The 19,501-nt window shown below is 45.0% G+C and overlaps 1 protein-coding gene across 2 annotated transcripts in view; it reads right to left on the bottom strand.

Annotated features, from left to right (window-relative positions):
- Positions 1-2,253: 2,253 nt before the first annotated feature.
- atxn10 (ataxin 10) overlaps positions 2,254-19,501 on the bottom strand; it is a 74,669-nt gene continuing 57,421 nt past the window's right edge. The window contains exons 9-10 of one of the 2 annotated variants that reach the window (XM_031897916.1): positions 17,467-17,530; positions 2,254-5,107 (exon numbers count right to left, since the gene is read on the bottom strand). In XM_031897916.1, the coding sequence (XP_031753776.1) occupies positions 4,917-5,107; positions 17,467-17,530 (255 nt within the window). In that variant the 3' untranslated portion in view covers positions 2,254-4,916. The remainder of the gene's footprint in view (positions 5,108-17,466; positions 17,531-19,501) is intronic. The other variant, NM_001015825.1, reaches the window with a different exon arrangement.

Genomic DNA, 19,501 nt, shown 5'->3' with positions numbered 1-19,501 from the left:
TGGGAGCAACTCCCAGCAACAATGTTCCAACATCTAGTGGGAACCTTCCCAGAAGAGATGGGGCAGTCATAGAAGCAAAGGGAGGGGCAACCGAACTTGACCCCCTGTGGGATGGAACCCCGACTGTGAGCCTGATTCCCAACATCAGTGCCCAACCTCACTAATGCTCTTGTGGCTGAATGGGAGCAACTCCCAGCAACATCTAGTGGGGACCTTCCCAGAAGGGCAGGGGCAGTTATAGCAGCAAAGGGAGGGGCAACCCAACTGAACCCCTGTGGGATGAACTGGAACCCCAAGTGTGAGCCTGATCCCCAACATCAGTGCCCAACCTCACTAATGCTCTTGTGGCTGAATGGGGGCAACTCCCAGCAACATCTAGTGGGGACCTTCCCAGAGGGGCAGGGGCATTGGGATGGAACCCTGACTGTGAGCCTGATCCCCAACATCAGTGCCCAACCTCACTAAGGGTCTTGTGGCTGAATGGGAGCAACTCCCAGCAGCAATGTTCCAACATCTAGTGGGAACCTTCCCAGAAGAGATGGGGCAGTTGTAGCAGCAGGGACGTCATTTTCACCCCTTTGAGATGATGTTGGACAGGGAGGGTTGAGGAACTTTTGTCCATATAGTGTTGGAAATACTGGATAATGGATAATCTCAAACACTTATTTTTGGCTGAGCCACAACTGTTAGTTTCTCGTGCTCAAACAATTGGGGGATCCCAAGGGGGTTGTTTTAATTCAGTCATACCGAGAGTACCATACTGCCTACAAAGAGCCCCAGGCTGTTGTTTTTTTTGGGAAGGGGGGGGAGGTTGTTTCCCATTTAGTTTGGTGGGAACAGCTACAGAAAATGGTGGATAATACACAAAACGAATGAAAACTTCTCCCCCCCCATTATCTAAACTCACAATAAGCCAGTGGTATTTTCTTCCCGACACACTGCTGCAATGTGACCCCTATTGTGCAACGTCGGAGCGGGCGCTATTTGACTATAGAGACGTGTCTGTCTGAACACTCAACCTATATCCGATGTGACAGTTCCCACCAGGAAAGAATCCTTTAGTTTTGAAACAAACATAAAGGGTGATGGTACAACACCTGCAGAATGCACCAAGATTCTATTGATATTTTGTAAATAATGGTAAATGGCCAGCGGGGGAACTGGTTTTAAAACTATGTCCTACCCGTGGCATTTGCAACAGACACGTCTTGGGTCTGGCTGGTACTGATGGGACCATGGTGCCCTGGCAGTGCTTTCCCATGGCACTAAAAAAGCTATCATTCATTAAAAATGGGTGGAAGGGGTAGGAGAGACCAGGGTGGGATCAGAAGGCCGTAGGGTTCAGTGGCTGAGAACAGAGTGGGAGTGTGTAACAATACGCACCTGTTCGACTAGCCCCACAATAACTTTAACTGGGTTGTTTAGCGTCACGCACCGAGAAACGGCACAAACAAAAGCTTGTTCTAAGCTCTTTACTTGAAGCGAGTTTGGGTGGGCAGCATTGACCCCTCAGTTGGCTGGACAACAGAGCCTGCGGTAGAACGAAAAGATTCTACTACGGAACAGGGGATAACTCCTTCGCTGCCAGAGCAGACCCACTATACAAGTTATTTATGGATGTTCTTTCTATAAAAACGATGGGCAAATCCTACGGATGTTATTTCTGGGGAAAGAGAAAGCCGATTTGTTTTGTTGCCTGGTGGCCCTTGGACCAGTAACTACTAAAAACATCTGTCGGAATGAAAAGAATGGACTTATGTCAGGTGCACGGATACCCAGAACATTTTTAAGCCCCTTTTGAAATTCCCACTGCCCTGTCTTGTGAATTTAGGTGCCAAAAGGATCCCGGCACATAGGCATTCATCAAGGTTCAGGCAAACGGTGGGCAGCAGGTTGACATCTCCTGGAAGGTGGCCACTTCGCAGGAATGGAGTTCTAGTTTGGTTGGTGACCCCCTTCGGCACATGATCCAAGCTTTTCCAAAATGAAGACCTTCAAAATGAGGAGGACCCCCTAATGCTTTAGATTAACCATTAAAGATGACAAATCGAGTTGATTTTTGAAGATGAAGGCACAGATGATTGTAGATGCTAACTAGCCACTCACACAAAGTCCAATAAAGATTCCTTATCTATACAAATGGGCAAACAGAAATGATGAGTTTGTTCAGCTGATCTCCCGAAGAAGTGGTCAAGGGCCAATCATGGCAGTGTTTATATAATGAAGACAACTGTTCCAGGTGTTGGTACTGAGAAGTCTTGGGCACCAGTCTATAGGAAGGAAAGACTGAAGAGACAGTCAAATATTCAGGGTTTGTTGTCTTTGGAGAATGGGAAACTTGCAAGGGAACATATACATATAAGGGCATTATATACAACACAAAAAAGAACAAAGGACAAGAAGTCCCCTCTTTAGGATGATTTATTTTCACCTAAATAAAGCAACGCAAATGGTTCTTCACCATGAGGCTGTGGAAGATTCTGCCCACAAGATGTGCGATGGCAGATTTCTATTATGTATTTTTGAGGGGCTTGAGAGGTTTCTTGGACAGACACAATATCTAGCACTCGGTTAATCCCCTCAGCTTGTGATACTATGACTTTGTATGAGATTCCTGTTCTCAAATAGTCCCTAAAACAAAGGCAACCCCAACACATTGATGGTCTTTGTTCACGAGGGCTATTTTTTTTGAAAGGAAGAAAATGGCTCCAAGTTGTGATCTTACTGCTCTTCATTCTTGAGGTTTCAATAAGGCTTTACTCTCTTTTTTGGGCAAGGTATTAATCCTTCTGCATGTAAAACAAGCCTTAAACACTGGGACACTATTGGACGTGGGATGGGAACCGTTGTATTCTGGGGATTAAGCCATCCAAAAGAATGAAAAGGCACTAACAAAGCAGCAATCGGCATGTTTTTCCCCATGAAAGACCCGCATTTTCCCATTTAGAAAACACTGGGTTTTTTTTTTTTACTTATTCCCTCCATTCGGCGGAGCAACAAAACCCTCTTTTCTTGCGTGGCACCAATGTGTGTGCTTTAGCATATCCTATTGGCAGCTCCGGTGCCAAAGAGAAAGAGTGTCTTGTATCATGACGAAAAAAGGAAAGGAAGTACCCGCTGTTTTTTTCCACAGGCTAAATAGATCGATGGTTTTGCTCACCGATTGTTGTTTTTGTGAATACAGAATGAACATTCTTTGCATTTCTGCATGCAGAGTTGGTCATGAATACTGATTGCCGGGCCTCTTGTACTCCAGGGCTAGGTCTTCCGAAATAATATGGGGTAGCCAGGAGGTACACTTGCTTTTATTATTTAGCAAAGGCACGACATCTCCCTCAAATACGTCCAATGGTTGGACACCATTATGGGGCAACTGTCCCTTACCCAACTTTACTTCCCTACCCAACATCAACCAATGGGCTTCCTATGGTGTTAAACAACTGCAAGATATACTAGTAAATGGGGACATCAAACAATCCCAAGCACTTAGAGAAAGCCACCAAATCCCACAAACAATGCACTTTTCACTCCCAGTTCGCCACTAGACCGGTGGAAATGAAAGACACCACCCTAGAAAAATACATACGCAGGGAAAACCTCATCAAGCCCCTATTCCTGGTACTACACCAACCTATGGCAGGCTAACCCAGACCCCCTGGCCAAGGTACGTGAGAAATGGATGCTTTAAAGCAAATTCCAGAGCTGACAATATCATTAGCGGACAGGTACATACAAATGAAGTTCTTTAACCGGGTATACCTTACGCCACACAGGCTTTCCAAGATGTTCCCCCACACCCCAGATACCTGTATAAAATGTGACCAAGATACAGGCTCATATACTGTGCATGTGTTCTTGAGCTGTCCACCTGTGCAGGACTTTTGGAGAGAAATTGTTCTATATCTCCGATGCCCTAAGCTTCCCTCAGATCCTGTCACCAATTGTTTGCAGAGGACTTAGGGCTTACACACCACTCCAGACTTTGCTACCTCCAGCTTCTATGCCAAAAAAGCCATTATTTTACAAAGGAAATCCTTGCCCCCCCTCCCAACCCTCCCGTTCTGGAGAACTCTAGTCAACAACACCCTTACCAACCAGAAGCTGACCTACCTCGCACGGGGTTGTCCTAAAAAATTTAATGCAAAATGGGGCCCCTGGATGACCTTCCATGAAACCCCAGAAAACTCCACAGACAGCATACCACAACATTGAAGACAAACTGGTTCCAATCTACCAGCCTCTCTTTCCTCTTCCTCACTCTTTCACCCTACTACCCCCTGTTTTTTGTATTTTTATGTTAAATTGAAAAACGCAAAAATAAAAACTTTAAAAAAAACAAAAAAACACGACATCTCAACACAACAATTATTTAGCAAAGTCTCAGACATCTCAACACCAGTGGGAATGCAAGGTAATAAAGAATAAACACTCTACCCAAGGGGCTGGGGTGTGAAGCTTTGGCAAGGAGAAGGCATTGCCCTACCCACCAACCAGAATGTAGAGGATAAACTAACCCAGACCAAAAAAACATCATCTTTCTTTTGCTTGGTGTGATGGCCATGGTGCTCTTCTTTATGGTACACCATCAAGCCTTTGAGAGGTCTTCTGCTCAGCAGCCTAGCTCTGGGACCAATAATTCAGACAATCTATGACTGATAGTTGAGAAGTGAAACCAAATTCCGCTGTTTCTACAATTGCACATTGTTTGGGGGTGCACTTTTATTATTTAAACATACACTATTGGGTGAAATGTTTTGCTATCGTAGTTCCTCCTACAGAATGAGACATGTTGGAGGGCCATAAGAGTCTTTAAATCGTATAAGAGGAATTAATTTTTCCTATATACTGCTTCTTTAGTGCAAAAATTGCTTCTTCCTTTTGGATCACTGCATTCTCCTCCTCCTTTCCATTTTACATCACAAGGCGGGGGATTTCTTGACCGACTTTAGGAGAAGTTTCCCATCACGTTCCTCTGCTTGCAACCCCATACTCTTCAGCAGGGAACTATCGGCCAGACCTTGCCGCTCCATGCTCGCGATCAGTTCTTGATTCTTGTCATTATTTTCCGTCAGGTTTCTAATTGCGAAAACTGCCCATTGGTTCAGGACTGAGAAGTAGTGTCAAGGAACACAGACTGACAAAAAAACATGTATATTTTACACAAATTACCTTTTCTGTATGGTTTCCTGCATAGAAAGAGATCACACCATCTACAAACATATTCAAAATGGAAGGAGGAGCATCTTTAATCAATCATACTTTATTTCCTTTAATCAATAAGGAAATAAAGTATATTTGTATTCTTGGTATACAGAGGTAGGATGATGCATATCTTGCCTAACATGGCTACTAAGCCCTAAAGCATTAAATGATGCCATCAGATCTAGAGGGACTTCTGATGTACCACTGAGGTGGAGATGCCTACATCTAGGACAGTGTTGTCCAATGGAGCCCCCAGGGCTACTGGGATTTATAATGCTCCTGGGGTCTCCCAAGGGCACCGGTGACATGACATGATCTAATGTATGGTAAAGAAGGGTCTTCGGGAATAGAAGTCAACATGATCTAAGTTACTGGGCCACTAGTACACAGGTATGAATGCCAACTGGGGATGTCTTCAAGCTCCTGTGTTTATAACCCAAAAACAAAAGACCAAACTCAAAGGGTCAGCATAATAATTGTAAAAAATTCCCCTTTAGCTTCTGGTCAGGCCAAAAATCTACTAATGAAAATTACTTCTCAGACTTCTCTAATATAATAATCCAACCATTTCCTAAATCTAATATATCTGGGTTTGTTTTTTTTGGTGGGGGGGTAACTCAACAACCTCACTGGTTAACTTTCACCACCTTAAGATGCGATGTCTTCTCTCAAAATTAAAAGATAGAAGGGGGACCTTCAGTAGTTGTTGACCTGTCTCAGTTCCAGCCTCCCTTAAGGTCCCCCATACATGTTAAGATTCGCTCATTGGCAAGATCGCCAAGCGAGCGGATCTTAACCGATATCCCCACCTACGGGTGGGCCATATCGGGGAGCGTGTAGGCTAATTCGATCGTTTCGCCCTGGGGCCAAACGATCGAATTATATTGGCGGCAACGAGGCAGTCGGTTCAGGGACCGCATCAACGAGCCGATGCGGTCCCCGATCCGACTGAATTTTCTAACCTGCCCGATCGATATCTGGCCAATTTCAGGCCAGATATCGGTCGGGCAGGCCCCTCATTTCTGCCCCTACACGGGCTGATAAGCTGCCGAATCTGTCCAAGGGACCCATATCGGCAGCTCGAATCGGCCCGTGTATGGGGACCTTTAGAAGTTCCACCATTGATTAGGCTAATTACTATCCCCGTATCTCACCCTAACTGGTCTTCAAGCAAAGCCCCTCAGTATGGAAGCCACGTCCTTCTGTATTTACACTCCCCTCCCCTCAAGCAACTCTTCTTCTATGGGAACAATGGCAGATTTCCAGCCTATCTTCAGATAGAAGGGGCACCTTCAGTAGTTGTCAACCCGTCTCAGTTCCAGCCTGCCTTAGAAGTTCAACCATTGATGAGGCTAATTATTAGGTTAATTATACAGCTATAGTTCCAAGAAGATCTACAATTCTCACCCAAATAAACCTTCAAGCTGGGCTTCTAGGTGTAACAGATATGTTCCCCGTATCTCACCCTAACTGGTGTTCAAGCAAAGCCCCTCAGTATGGAAGCCACGTCCTTCTGTATTTACACTCCCCTCCCCTCAAGCAACTCTTCTTCTATGGGAACAATGGCAGATTTCCAGCCTATCTTCAGATAGAAGGGGCACCTTCAGTAGTTGTCAACCTTTCTCAGTTCCAGCCTCCCTTAGAAGTTCAACCGTTGATTAGGCTAATTTGTAGGTTAATTATTCAGCTACAGTTCCAAGAATATCTACAATTCTCACCAAAATGAACCTTCAACCTTTGGGCTTCTAGGTGTAACAGGTTCCCCGTATCTCACCCTAACTGGTCTTCAAGCAAAGCCCCTCAGAATGGAAGCCACGTCCTTCTGTATTTACACTCCCCTCCCCTCAAGCAACTCTTCTTCTATGGTAACAATGCCACATTTCCAGCCTATCTTCAGATAGAAGGGGGACCTTCAGTAGTTGGCAACCTTTCTCAGTTCCAGCCTCCCTTAGAAGTTCAACCGTTGATTAGGCTAATTATTAGGTTTATTATTTAGCTATAGTTCCAAGAATATCTACACTTCTCACCCAAATAAACCTTCAACTTTTGGGCTTCTAGGTGTAACAGATATGTTCTCACCCTAACTGGTCTTCAAGCAAAGCCCCTCAGTATGGAAGCCACGTCCTTCTGTATTTACACTCCCCTCCCCTCGAGCAACTCTTCTTCTATGGAAACAATGGCAGATTTCCAGCCTATCTTCGGAACAAATATGCCACATTCCCGTAAAATTTATGAAGACAGAACTGCTCGGACAATACACGACCACATTACCCTTATTTCTACATAAATCACTGCAGTAAGGGCAAATTACACTGCTTTGTCTTGTCGAAACCTTGGGAACGGGCTGAAAGAATCAGAAGGCACGAGGGAGCTTTCCTCTTTAATTTCTGGTTTGCTTGAAGTAACTACGTAAATTTGATATGCATATTAGAAGAACAAAGGATGAAAAATATGGCATGGACCTTCGCCTTTCCCTCTAATTATTTTGTATATTTATTTTGTTATTGTTGGATGGAAACGACTTCGTGGGGATGGTCAAAGGTTTGACTGAAACACGGACAGTTTTGCACTGGTCTTAAACAACCCTCCCCAGTGTGGTACATGGGCTTGTAAATACAGTTTGTCCTAATTATAAGGGATTCATCTTGTACTTTCTTCCTTGGGCTTATGTCACAAAAGGGGATGGGTAGCTGCTACTTACATCTGGACAGGAATAGGTTTGATGCTTCCCATGAGGGCATAGCTTACTATGTGCCCAGAACATTCCTTCCCTGTATATTTGTATTTATACATATGGGTAGGGGGGTGCCATAGTGTTTCCCTTAGACAGTACAGTATGGGGGTACAGCTTACTATGTGCCCAGAACATTCCTTCCCTGTATATTTGTATTTATACATATGGGTAGGGGGTGCCATAGTGTTTCCCTTAGACAGTACAGTATGGGGGGTACAGCTTATTGTGTGCCCAGAACATTCCCTCTCTGTATATTTGTATTTATACATATGGGTAGGGGGTGCCATAGTGTTTCCCTTAGACAGTACAGTATGGGGGTACAGCTTATTGTGTGCCCAGAACATTCCTTCTCTGTATATTTGTATTTATACATATGGGTAGGGGGTGCCATAGTGTTTCCCTTAGACAGTACAGTATGGGGGTACAGCTTATTGTGTGCCCAGAACATTCCTTCCCTGTATATTTGTATTTATACATATGGGTAGGAAGTGCCATAGTGTTTTCCTTAGACAGTACAGTATGGGGGTACAGCTTATTGTGTGCCCAGAACATTCCTTCTCTGTATATTTGTATTTATACATATGGGTAGGGGGTGCCATAGTGTTTCCCTTAGACAGTACAGTATGGGGGTGCAGCTTATTGTCTGCCCAGAACATTCCTTCTCTGTATATTTGTATTTATACATACGGGTAGGGGGTGCCATAGTGTTTCCCTTAGACAGTACAGTAAGAGGGTACAGCTTATTGTGTGCCCAGAACATTCCTTCTCTGTATATTTGTATTTATACATATGGGTAGGGGGTACCATAGTGTTTCCCTTGGACAGTACAGTATGGGGGTACAGCTTATTGTGTGCCCAGAACATTCCCTCTCTGTATATTTGTATTTATACATATGGGTAGGGGGTGCCATAGTGTTTCCCTTAGACAGTACAGTATGGGGGTACAGCTTATTGTGTGCCCAGAACATTCCTTCTCTGTATATTTGTATTTATACATATGGGTAGGAGGTGCCATAGTGTTTCCCTTAGACAGTACAGTATGGGGGTACAGCTTATTGTGTGCCCAGAACATTCCTTCTCTGTATATTTGTATTTATACATATGGGTAGGGGGTGCCATAGTGTTTCCCTTAGACAGTACAGTATGGGGGTACAGCTTATTGTGTGCCCAGAACATTCCTTCTCTGTATATTTCTATTTATACATATGGGTAGGAGGTGCCATAGTGTTTCCCTTAGACAGTACAGTATGGGGGTACAGCTTATTGTGTGCCCAGAACATTCCTTCTCTGTATATTTGTATTTATACATATGGGTAGGGGGTGCCATAGTGTTTCCCTTAGACAGTACAGTATGGGGGTACAGCTTATTGTGTGCCCAGAACATTCCCTCTTTGTATATTTGTATTTATACATATGGGTAGGGGGTGCCATAGTGTTTCCCTTAGACAGTACAGTATGGGGGTACAGCTTATTGTGTGCCCAGAACATTCCCTCTCTGTATATTTGTATTTATACATATGGGTAGGGGGTGCCATAGTGTTTCCCTTAGACAGTACAGTATGGGAGTACAGCTTATTGTGTGCCCAGAACATTCCATCTCTTTATATTTGTATTTATACATATGGGTAGGAGATGCCATATTGTTGACCCCCCAAGACACATTTATCTGCAGTCTGGTCGATACTTGAAGGAACACAGGACATGCACATCCTTTTTTTGGGGGAGGGGGGGGGTCCCCTCTCTCTGTCTTAAGAAGATTCATTTGAGAAGAGCCACAAGTTACGGAGTTCTCACTACTGAAGCACTCGCTGAAGTCCCAGACAAGTGGATGATGAAGTCTATAGCCTCAATGTTCCCCTCACCTCTTCACAAAACCCTGAATAGATGGTGTTTTGATTGCCTGAGAATTATCTGCCCACACTAAATAAAAGCCCAAAGGGATCAAGTTTGGGGAATTAATCCGTGACTAATACCCCCCTCCAATAAACAGCACAAACTCCCATAGGAACAAAAGGAGAATGAGGTGTGGGATTCCGAGGCGAGAGTGAGAAGAAACGAATCCCGCCGTTCACAAACCACTTCATCACCCCCCAGAGCCGATTTGGGGAATATTAATGAGGCGAAATGCGTGAGTTTGCAAGCAGCGCCCCATGAAAGCGTGATTATATTGTCATGCTTGCAACAAAAAAAAAAAAAATTACCGGCTTGTCCGCCCCCCTTGCACTCCATTCTACAGAGGTTCTCAATGGAAGGCGTCGAGGCCAAGTGGTCCAACTGAACAAGGAGACGCCTGGGCCGGAATGATGCAGCTGGGAATATAAAGAACACAAATGAAAGAAGGAATTTTTAGCCAGGAATGAATTAACCCAAGTATGGATGGGGGGGGGGGTAACTGCTGGTTTGCCGGAAACTCTCCAACCACAAATGTGGGATGACCATTAGGACAATATTGAATGTATCTGTAACCATGGGATGAGGCAAGAAATTGATTAAGGTGTGCTACACAATGGACAAACCGGCTAGTTGTAGCCCCAGGTGCAAGCTGAACCCTCAGCCAGGGTAAAACAATATCCAGGATAAAATGAAAAAACAGCAGCACTCCGGAAATGTTGTAGAAAAAAGTGACTTTACTCAAGTGCACACAGCAACGTTTCGGGCTTAAACCATGGGATGAGGCAAGAGGACCTCAATGGAGGCCAAATCGATCTTATTTCTCTTGTCCGTCTGTGCATAATAACTGGACTAAATGATATTTACAGATGGAGGGGGGCCTTAGGCACAGTAGCTGACCAGGTCAAGGCCCGAATGAAAGACGAATGGATTTGGAAGGAATCTGGAAGGCGGCACATAGATGGTTGGAAGGCGGCACATAGATGGTTGGAAGGCGCACTTAATCATGGTTCAGAGCACATTCAAAATATGGTCATGTTACATCATGTTGGGAGATAATTACAAGGGCTGTATCCTGCTCCTCGTCAAGGCAAATTCCGGGCTGCGACAAACGAGCTCTTCTATCTGAAGTAACAGCTCTTAAAGGGCCCACATCGCAATATCATGGGGGAAAAATGCAAACAATTTCCAGCCGGCTAGAACAAGGGGTAGTCAAGCTATTTATGGCTAATGCTTCACTCCGTTCCTCCTATCCCGTATTGATTAGCACGTATTTATAAAGAGCCAACATATAATGGGCTGTGGTCTTTAGCACCAGAGTTGGGCTTAGTAACCATTAGCACTGGGTTAGATAGGTTGGGTTTAGTAGCAAATTTGCTTCAGCTGTTTCAGAGATGCTGTGCAACAGGAACCAGACAGTCCTTAACACTAGTATAGAGCTTGGCTTTGTGATCTTTACAACTAAGAGTTTGGGTTTGGGAGCCTTAGCACTAGTCTGGAGTCAGGCTTTGCGATTCTTAGCAGTCTTTGTGGTCTTTAGCACCAGAGTTGGGCTTAGTAACCATTAGCACTGGGTTAGATAGGTTGGGATTGGCAGCAAAGTTGTCAACAGTTTCAGAGATGCTGTACTACAGGACCCAGACAGTCCTTAACACTAGTCTAGAGCTTGGCTTTGTGATCTTTAAACTAAGAATTAGAGTTTGGGAGCCTTAGCACTAGTCTAGAGTCAGGCTTTGCGATTCTTTGCAGTCTTTAGCACCAGAGTTGGGCTTTGTAACCATTAGCACTGGGTTAGATAGGTTGGGTTTAGTAGCAAAGTTGCCTCCCAGTTTCATGATGCTGTACTACAGGACCCAGACTGTCCTTAACACTAGTCTAGAGCTTGGCTTTGTGATCTTTAAACTAAGAATTAGAGTTTGGGAGCCTTAGCACTAGTCTAGAGTCAGGCTTTGCGATTCTTTGCAGTCTTTGTGGTCTTTAGCACCTGAGTTGGGCTTAGTAACCATTAGCACTGGGTTAGATAGGCTGGATTTAGTAGCAAAGTTGCCTCAACTCTTTCAGAGATGCTGTACTACAGGACCCAGACTGTCCTTAACATTAGTCTAGAGCTTGGCTTTGTGATCTTTACAAGTAAGAGTTGGGGTTTGGGATCCTTAGCACTAGTTTAGAGTCAGGCTTTGTGATTCTTAGCAGTGTTTAGCACCAAACCAGAGTTGGTCTTCATAACCATTAGCACTGCATTAGATATGTTGGATCTGCTGTGCTACAGGACACAGACAGTCCATAACACTAGTCTAGTGCTTGACTTTGTGATCCCTAGCGACAGCCTTGATTCAGGCTTTGGGGTCTTGAGCACAAACCAGAGTTGTAATCTTCAGCACTAAGATATGGCTTTGTGATCATTAGGACTAGCCTAGAGTTGTTTTTTTTGGAGTTCTTAGCTCTAGTCTAAAGCCAGGCTTTGTGGGCTTTAGCACTAAACTAGAGTAGGGCTTTGCAATCATTAGCCCTAGCCTAAAGTTGGGGGTTTGTTGTCTTCATTGCTAGCACAGAGTCGAGATCTTTGGACCTTGTGTCTAGAGTTGGGCTTTGTGATCCTTAGCACTAGCTTAGATTCAAGCTTAAGACATACTAACTGTATTTAAGATGCACAAGTAAAACCTGTTATGATTGCAAACTCCTGTATCCAATGGTTCATGAGGGTAAGGCCTGGGTGTTGCCCATGATACCCCCGAGAGAAGCAATATTCACAGGTACTACTAAGCTTTCCTACATCCTCAAGAAAGTATCGGGGTAACTATTTTTCCATGACGCAATCCAGGGATCAATTCTAAAGAAATAACTGAATGCGCCCAAGGAGGCCCAGCTACGCAGATCAGGTTTTAAACAAAAATCAGAATAAATACAATGAATTTTCCGACTCTCCAGAGGGAATGTAATACTCCCTGCGACATGAAATCAGGCAAAAACCAAAGCTCTTCAAGATGTTCCAATTTCTGGCTTTGTCTTATAAAGAAAATTGGAGGAGGAAAATGATGTTTAATGAATGCCTAACCCTATCTGCGCGCTGTGGACTTCCAAGCCCAGATTGTGGTTCTGTTTGAAAGTCAACTGGTGGCCTTATAAAGCCTCGAGTGAATTGCAGGCCACATCATAAACATACCAGGCATAACTTGGCACGGCTAGCGGGGCTCCCATGTGGCCAAGAATGAGCTCGCTCTTTGGAACGAGGAGGAAGAGAAGAACTTGAGAGTTTGAAATATTTACAAAAAAATAACAAAAACAGGTGTTTTTGTTCCAAAATAACAAAAATTAAGCACCTTTAGTCCCCACGGAGGGGCCCTTGTGTATCTAACAACTCCCAGGCGTTGTTGTTGTGTGCAAGATATAGTTGTGCCCCTATCCCAGGGAGAAGCACCACACAAACCACAAATGGGGAGAATATTCAGAGACTATCCACATCTGGAAGGTCCATTTGGAAACATTAGAACCGCCAGGCAGCCTGTAGTCCATTCTCTTCTGTTCTGGTTATCCAGGGTCGGACTGGGCTGCCGGGATACCAGGAGAAATCCCGGTGGGACCTGACGGCCCAGACCCGACCCATGCCAGCGCTCCCCCTGTCCAACCGCTTCTCCCCTGACGCTCGGGGGAGGATGTTGGGTGGGCCCTTCACTCCCCAGTCCGAACCTGTGGTTATCTAGTGTAGTACAGAAGACACAGAGCCCCATAGCACCAATTACACATAGGTTTAGAGGGGCTTAGTCTAGAGTCGGAACCAATTATTGAAACCTGAACCCAACCCAGACCCGAATTTCTACCCGCTTTGAGCCACTACCTGACCTGATCGGCTACCCGAACTGACCACCGTTAAACAGGAAGTGCTGTTGCTGCAAACTGGAAGTGACATCATCAGAAGGGGGCGGGGGTAGAAAAAAATAAGTTTGAAAAATGTAGAAAAAGAAGTAAAATATAGATAATATCAAGCGATACAAAGACCCGTTACCCGACCCACATCTGGAAAGCCTACCCGCAACCTGCAGCGTACCCCGTGGGTCATGGCTATTACTTCAGGTTTGATTTTAGACAGGGCACAATCTGTATATCGGAGTTTGTATTTTCTCTTCAGGTCTATGTGCCCTTTATCTTGTTTGGGTTAACTTCCCCTTTAGCTTCCCTCTGTAACAATACTGCAGACGCTCAGTTTGTTCAGCAAAGTGGTTGCGTTCTGGTTGCAGAAAGGCGAAGGCCCGATGTTTGCAGTACTAAGCCCGGATCCCCAGTCAGGGGTATCGGAACCTCGTCGTTGTGTTTCCCTGGCAAGAAAAACCTGGATTTGAGTGTTTGTTCAAACCGTCGCACCGTCTCGCAAAGCGGCTCCCCATTCGCCGGCTACGGGGCGAGTGTTTGTCATTGGAGGAAACAGCCAGAGAGGAATAATGAAAGGAAGTCATTAAGGTTTAATTAAGCAGCGAGGCCCACCTGGAGCCAAAACAACATTCACCTTTGGGAAAGAATAGGCCTTACAATCACTTGTTTCTTTAAGGACCTTCCTGCCCCCCCCCCCCCACAGCAGGAACAGCCTGGTGTTTATCAGCCCCCCACCTGTAGTGAAGCAGTTAACGCCGCACAGCGCAGATGTCGGGCTTATGGGTCCGGTAGCGTCACTTTACAGCGTGGTGACAGAAATGATATACATTAGGGCATCGGTAGGGTTCTGATGTGGTGCACCGCTTTGCTGTACTGCTGCTGATGTGGTAACCGGACCACCCAGGGGGAACAGCGGACTAACCTCTGTGTGGGCATGGGAGAGGGCTATAGGTTGGCTCACACACAGCCCATCTGCTTGGCCTAGGGCAGCGTCCCTCCGAGCTACTCCTACATACACTGCAGGAACAGACAGATGCCATTGTATCAGGCCAGCACAGGTATTCCCTTCTACTGTGCTCAATTCAGCAGGAACAGCCCCCTAAGTTTGCTCATAGCCTGTACAGAGAGATACCATAAAACTATGGCACATAGGGATTCCCCTGTACTAAGCACAATTCAGCAGGAACAGCCCCCTAAGTTTGCCCATAGCCTGTACAGAGAGATACCATAAAACTATGGCACATAGGGATTCCCCTGTACTAAGCACAATTCAGCAGGAACAGCCCCCTAAGTTTGCCCATAGCCTGTACAGAGAGATACCATAAAACTATGGCACATAGGGATTCCCCTGTACTAAGCACAATTCAGCAGGAACAGCCCCTAAGTTTGCCCATAGCCTGTACAGAGAGATACCATAAAACTATGGCACATAGGGATTCCCCTGTACTAAGCACAATTCAGCAGGAACAGCCCCCTAAGTTTGCTCATAGCCTGTACAGAGAGATACCATAAAACTATGGCACATAGGGATTCCCCTGTACTAAGCACAATTCAGCAGGAACAGCCCCCTAAGTTTGCCCATAGCCTGTACAGAAAGATACCATAAAACTATGGCACATAGGGATTCCCCTGTACTAAGCACAATTCAGCAGGAACAGCCCCCTAAGTTTGCCCATAGCCTGTACAGAGAGATACCATAAAACTATGGCACATAGGGATTCCCCTGTACTAAGCACAATTCAGCAGGAACAGCCCCCTAAGTTTGCCCATAGCCTGTACAGAGAGATACCATAAAACTATGGCACATAGGGATTCCCCTGTACTAAGCACAATTCAGCAGGAACAGCCCCTAAGTTTGCCCATAGCCTGTACAGACAAATACCATAGGAATAAGTGAATGGGGGCTCTTAAAGCCACTGTACAATTACTGTTTGGATGGCGAATCCTGTAGATAACTGATTACACTCTACTAAAATAACATTTCTGTAACAAGGGCGATGAAATGAGAGGAAAACCCAATTTACCTGAATCTAATCTGCTAACAAACACAGAAGGAAAAAGGGAAAATTTGGCCACTTTTCAGCATTTGCTTTTTTTCTTGCTTTGGTTGCAATCTGCGCTCCAACAAAATAAACGGATTATAAGAAAAAACAAAAAAACACAAAAGCCCCCGAGCGCCTCAGATGGTCTTTCCTGGCACGGGGCAGATACCAACATGCCGTACAGCGGAGCAACTGGATTCGGGGGCCGGTTCCAGCCAGAGGTTTCCTAAGCCACAATTACAGGCGGAGCTGCCAGAGGGATTGCGAGCTCCATCGCCGAGAGGCTTTCAGGCATCTGACGGGGGAAAAGGGGAAGCGAATGGAGTGCTTGTGTTTTGATCATTTATATTTTTATCCATTATCCAAACAAAGGGCCCTGTGATTGGGTCCGGCCAGACCGCTGGGTACGGGGTGCCAAACCAGTAGCAGGTTTTCCCTCGGTACAGAGAGCTAAGCCCTCAATCCCTCTAAATAGCCTTCTGTATCGGTATAGGGCCAAGGCCAGCCTCGCGGGGTACCCAGAAATACGGAAGGGGTAGCTGGGGGCCCCAAGGAAATATATACTGTATATATTATAGCACTATGGAACATAGGGATTCCCCTGTACTAAGCACAATTCAGCAGGAACAGCCCCCTAAGTTTGCCCATAGCCTGTACAGAGAGATACCATAAAATTATGGCACATAGGGATTCCCCTGTACTAAGCACAATTCAGCAGGAACAGCCCCCTAAGTTTGCCCATAGCCTGTACAGAGAGATACCATAAAACTATGGCACATAGGGATTCCTCTGTACTAAGCACAATTCAGCAGGAACAGCCCCCTAAGTTTGCCCATAGCCTGTACAGAGAGATACCATAAAACTATGGCACATAGGGATTCCCCTGTACTAAGCACAATTCAGCAGGAACAGCCCCCTAAGTTTGCTCATAGCCTGTACAGAGAGATACCATAAAACTATGGCACATAGGGATTCCCCTGTACTAAGCACAATTCAGCAGGAACAGCCCCCTAAGTTTGCTCATAGCCTGTACAGAGAGATACCATAAAACTATGGCACATAGGGATTCCCCTGTACTAAGCACAATTCAGCAGGAACAGCCCCCTAAGTTTGCTCATAGCCTGTACAGAGAGATACCATAAAACTATGGCACATAGGGATTCTCCTGTACTAAGCACAATTCAGCAGGAACAGCCCCCTAAGTTTGCTCATAGCCTGTACAGAGAGATACCATAAAACTATGGCACATAGGGACTCCCCTGTACTAAGCACAATTCAGCAGGAACAGCCCCCTAAGTTTGCCCATAGCCTGTACAGAGAGATACCATAAAACTATGGCACATAGGGATTCCCCTGTACTAAGCACAATTCAGCAGGAACAGCCCCCTAAGATTGCCCATAGCCTGTACAGAGAGATACCATAAAACTATGGCACATAGGGATTCCCCTGTACTAAGCACAATTCAGCAGGAACAGCCCTCTAAGTTTGCCCATAGTCTATACAGAGAGATCCCATAATGCTATGGCAGTATAGGTATTTGTCGGGCAGGTTGTTGGAAGGGCACCACACAAGGCCCAATAAGCTGCCAGCTCAATCCCTTCAGCCAGTTTTATTGGGCTGTGTATGGGAGGCTTTAAATTCCAGGTCTGGCCCAAACGATCCCTAGAGCTTTCCTGAGTACGACCTGGAATAAATATAAATAAGTATGAAACCTTGGATAATAAGGATACAAGGGTTGTTGTCGTCAATGCTGCAGTTGTCCAGAATAAGCGCAATCCCATCAAGCTGATACACCTGGAGGGAAAAAAAGGGAAAGTAATAAATGAAAGGGGTAGTTCACCTTTAAATTAACTCTTAGTATGACACAGACATTGATATTCTAAGATAATTTGCAATTGGTCTTCCTTTGTTATTTTTTTATGGTTTTCCAGTATTTTGAGTTTTGTTCAGCAGCTCCCCAGTTTGGTCTTTTGGCCGCTATCTGGTTGCTATGGTGCTATTTACCCTACAGACCAGGCAGTTGTTTGTACAAGAGTTGGGTATACGAATAAAGGAGGGGCCTAAACAGAAAGATAAGTTCTAAATAGAAACAATAACAATAGCACTGGAGCCTCACAGAGCTATCATTTTTGGTTGCCGGGGTCAGTGAGACCTATTCCCAAGTAGAATGAGACCCATTCCCACAAAGAATGAAACCCGTTCCCATGTAGAATGAGGCCTGTTCCCAAGATGAATGAGGACCACTCCCATGTAGAATGAGATCCAATCTCAACTAGAATGAGACCCAATCCCAACTAGAATGAGAGCCAATCTCAACTAGAATGAGAGCCAATCCCAACTAGAATGAGAGCCAATCTCAACTAGAATGAGAGCCAATCCCAACTAGAATGAGACCCAATCCCAACTAGAATGAGAGCCAATCCCAACTAGAATGAGAGCCAATCCCAACTAGAATGAGACCCAATCCCAATTAGAATGAGACCCAATCTCAACTAGAATGAGAGCCAATCCCAACTAGAATGAGAGCCAATCCCAACTAGAATGAGAGCCAATCTCAACTAGAATGAGAGCCAATCCCAACTAGAATGAGACCCAATCCCAACTAGAATGAGACCCAATCTCAACTAGAATGAGACCCAATCTCAACTAGAATGAGAGCCAATCTCAACTAGAATGAGACCCAATCCCAACTAGAATGAGACCCAATCCCAACTAGAATGAGACCCAATCTCAACTAGAATGAGACCCAATCCCAACTAGAATGAGACCCAATCCCAACTAGAATGAGACCCAATCCCAACTAGAATGAGACCCAATCTCAACTAGAATGAGACCCAATCTCAACTAGAATGAGACCCAATCTCAACTAGAATGAGACCCAATCCCAACTAGAATGAGACCCAATCTCAACTAGAATGAGACCCAATCCCAACTAGAATGAGACCCAATCCCAACTAGAATTAGACCCAATCCCAACTAGAATGAGACCCAATCTCAACTAGAATGAGACCCAATCTCAACTAGAATGAGACCCAATCCCAACTAGAATGAGACCTAATCTCAACTAGAATGAGACCCAATCCCAACTAGAATGAGACCCAATCTCAACTAGAATGAGACCCAATCTCAACTAGAATGAGACCCAATCTCAACTAGAATGAGACCCAATCCCAACTAGAATGAGACCCAATCCCAACTAGAATGAGACCCAATCCCAGCTAGAATGAGGCCCATTCCAAAGTAGAATGAGACCTATTCCCACGTAGAATGAGGCCAATTCCCATGTAGAATGAGACCCATTTCCACGTAGAATGACAATGAGGCCAATTCCCATGTAGAATGAGACCTATTTCCACATAAAATGAAACCCATTCCCACATACAATGAGACCCATTCCCACGTAAAACGAGGCCCATTCCCACGTAGAATGAGACCCATTCCCACGTAGAATGAGACCCATTCCCACGTAGAATGAGACCCATTCCCACGTAGAATGAGACCCATTCCCACGTAGAATGAGACCCATTCCCACGTAGAATGAGACCCATTCCCACGTAGAATGAGACCCATTTCCACGTAGAATGAGACCCATTTCCATGTAGAATGAGACCTATTCCCACGTAGAATGACAATGAGGCCAATTCCCATGTAGAATGAGACCTATTTCCACATAAAATGAAACCTATTCCCACATACAATGAGGCCCATTCCGATATTTCCACATAAAATGAAACCCATTCCCACATACAATGAGACCCATTCCCA

The sequence above is a fragment of the Xenopus tropicalis genome, chromosome 3, assembly GCF_000004195.4.
Source record: "Xenopus tropicalis strain Nigerian chromosome 3, UCB_Xtro_10.0, whole genome shotgun sequence".
In the NCBI taxonomy this organism is placed as follows: Eukaryota; Metazoa; Chordata; class Amphibia; order Anura; family Pipidae; genus Xenopus; species Xenopus tropicalis.
The sequence above is the reverse complement of the archived record's forward strand: the minus strand, read 5'-3'. Positions and strand labels throughout refer to the sequence as shown.